Below are 2271 nucleotides of genomic sequence, written 5' to 3' on the forward strand. Positions count from 1 at the left end.
TTTCCTCTTAACTCATGAAAGTCTAACACCGAAGCAATTATCATCTCAACCTGAACATACTTCTCTTCTCTCCTGACGCACATAGCTTGCAACGCTTCGGCATGCATGCATCTATCTACTATTGTATGTTCATCTTTGTAACTTGGCCGTAAATACTCCAGTGTATATGCAACGTATTTTTTAACACAACCGGCTTTTGGTGAAATATCAACGACCTTAGTATGTATACTACAACGGGTCGTATCATCCAACCAATCTCGTCCATCAAACAATGTTAATCCAACGTCCTGGATTGCTCTAATGTTATGCACCCAATATATTAAGCGCTTACTTATTACTATCATATCTACCAATGTCAGCACTAGCCATGCAATTAACTCATAATTACTATACTACCTAACATTACATGGAAGTAATGTCCTATCTAATATAAATGTACTATATTTTTTAAAACTAATTGTCTTTTTGTAAACACTTGCCTTTTGTGTACAGCGAAACCCTCAAATTTCCCGGGCTGGGATGGTGTCATTTTGATCCTCCAACCCTATCCGTTTCTACCCGTTACACCAGACCAAAATAAAAGGCGAATGTTTCTCCTGTACTCGATGTGTTGAACTCGATCGACCTTTGCGGCGGCCACGTACGTACGTACATTGCCACTGATGGCAGCCGTGCTCGCGAGCGGCATCAATGACGACGCGCAGCCCACGCGGACCGTGTGCCTGGCGCTCAAGATCGACGACACAGAGCGCCACCCGACCGTGGCGAGGGCCCGCGGGGACGGCAACGAGGACTACATCCCGGCGAGAAGCTTCACCGTGCTGGGCTACGAGTGGCAGATCGACTACGACCCGGACGGCCACCATCCCAACCACGTCGAACGCTACGTGAAGCTCCGCGTCAGCCTCGCCCGCACTCCCTCCCCGGTCGCCGGTACCATCACGGCGTCCTTCACCTTCTGCCTGGTGGATCCCAGACGGGAGGTCAGGCCGATGCCGGAGGTGGTGGCCGTGTGCCCTAGGTTCAGGCAGGGGGACTCCAAGGAGGTTCTGCTCGTGTCCCGGGCCGTGCTGGAGGCGTCGGGCCACCTCGGCCGCGACGGCAACTGCTTCGTGCAGTGCAAGATGGAGCTCTCCGGCTGCGGCGAAAGAACCGGACTCCCTCCCCGCGACCTGGGCCAGGACCTCGGCGACCTCCTGCGGAGCCAGAACGGCGCGGACATCACCTTCATCGTCGGCGCGGACATCACCTTCATCGTCGGCACCTAGGCCAGGACCTGGGCGACCTGCTCAGGAGCCAGAACGGCGCAGACGTTACCTTCATCGTCGGCGCCGCGTCCTTCAGCGCGCACAGGTTGCTGCTGACCGCTCGGTCGCCGGTCTTCGGGGAGGAGCTCGCCGGAAGCTTGACGGACGAGACGCATAGGATCAAAGACATGGACGCGGACACCTTCCGGGCGTTTCTGATTTTCATCTACACGGACACGCTGCCGCCCCAGCTGGAGCACATGGACTGCTGGCTGGGGACCTGGAAGGAGGACCAGGAGGCGGTGTCCATGGCGCGTCGCCTGCTCGACGCCGCCGACCGGTATGGCGTGGAGCGGCTCAAGGTCATCTGCGAGAAGAACGTGTGCGTGAGCGTCGGCGTGGGCAGGGTCGCGGCGGACCTTGTCCTTGCGGAGCGGCGCGGGTATAGGAAGCTCAAGGCTAGGTGCATTGAGTTCCTGGTGGCCAGCCCGGCGGACCTGCACGCGGTAGCAGCGGCCGGGGGTTTCAAGCTTCTGGAGGCGAGCTGCCCCTCGGTTTTGACCCAGACTGTCACCGCTGTTCACCACTAGGAAAATGTTTATAGCTAGACATTTAGCAGTAGCGTTCGTTAGAGACCCCACGCTACTGCTAATAGCACCGGACAACACCAGCGCTACAAGCGCACGTTAGCAGTAGCACGGGATTTCCCGGCCAGCGCTATTGTTGATGAGCCACGCTCTCGCCCCTGTTGCAGTTTTAGCTATAGCGCTGGGCCTCCTCCCCGGCGCTGCCGCTAAGCCCACCTCTGCTTCCTTCCGCACCGGCCCGCGCGCCCCTCTCTCCTCTAACTCACTCATTCACACTCACACGCACACACTCACAGATCGAATCCCTCAATCGTCCCCCGATCCGGCCACCGCTCCCGCGTCCTACTCCGGCCGCCCTCCCCGCGCGGGCCCCTCTTCCCCCGTCGGCCACCCTTCCCCGCGCCGGCCCTCCTCCCCCCCCCCTCGCGCCGGCCCTC

The 2271-nt window shown here is 58.4% G+C and overlaps 1 protein-coding gene across 1 annotated transcript in view; it reads left to right on the top strand.

Annotated features, from left to right (window-relative positions):
- The first annotated feature begins 662 nt into the window (after positions 1 to 662).
- LOC123154553 (BTB/POZ and MATH domain-containing protein 1-like) overlaps positions 663 to 2271 on the top strand; it is a 5069-nt gene continuing 3460 nt past the window's right edge. Inside the window, exons 1-2 of the mRNA XM_044573253.1 lie at positions 663 to 1176; positions 1269 to 1824. Coding sequence (XP_044429188.1) covers positions 663 to 1176; positions 1269 to 1824 — 1070 coding nt within the window. The remainder of the gene's footprint in view (positions 1177 to 1268; positions 1825 to 2271) is intronic.

The sequence above is a fragment of the Triticum aestivum genome, chromosome 7A (genome assembly GCF_018294505.1).
Source record: "Triticum aestivum cultivar Chinese Spring chromosome 7A, IWGSC CS RefSeq v2.1, whole genome shotgun sequence".
Taxonomy (NCBI): Eukaryota; Viridiplantae; Streptophyta; class Magnoliopsida; order Poales; family Poaceae; genus Triticum; species Triticum aestivum.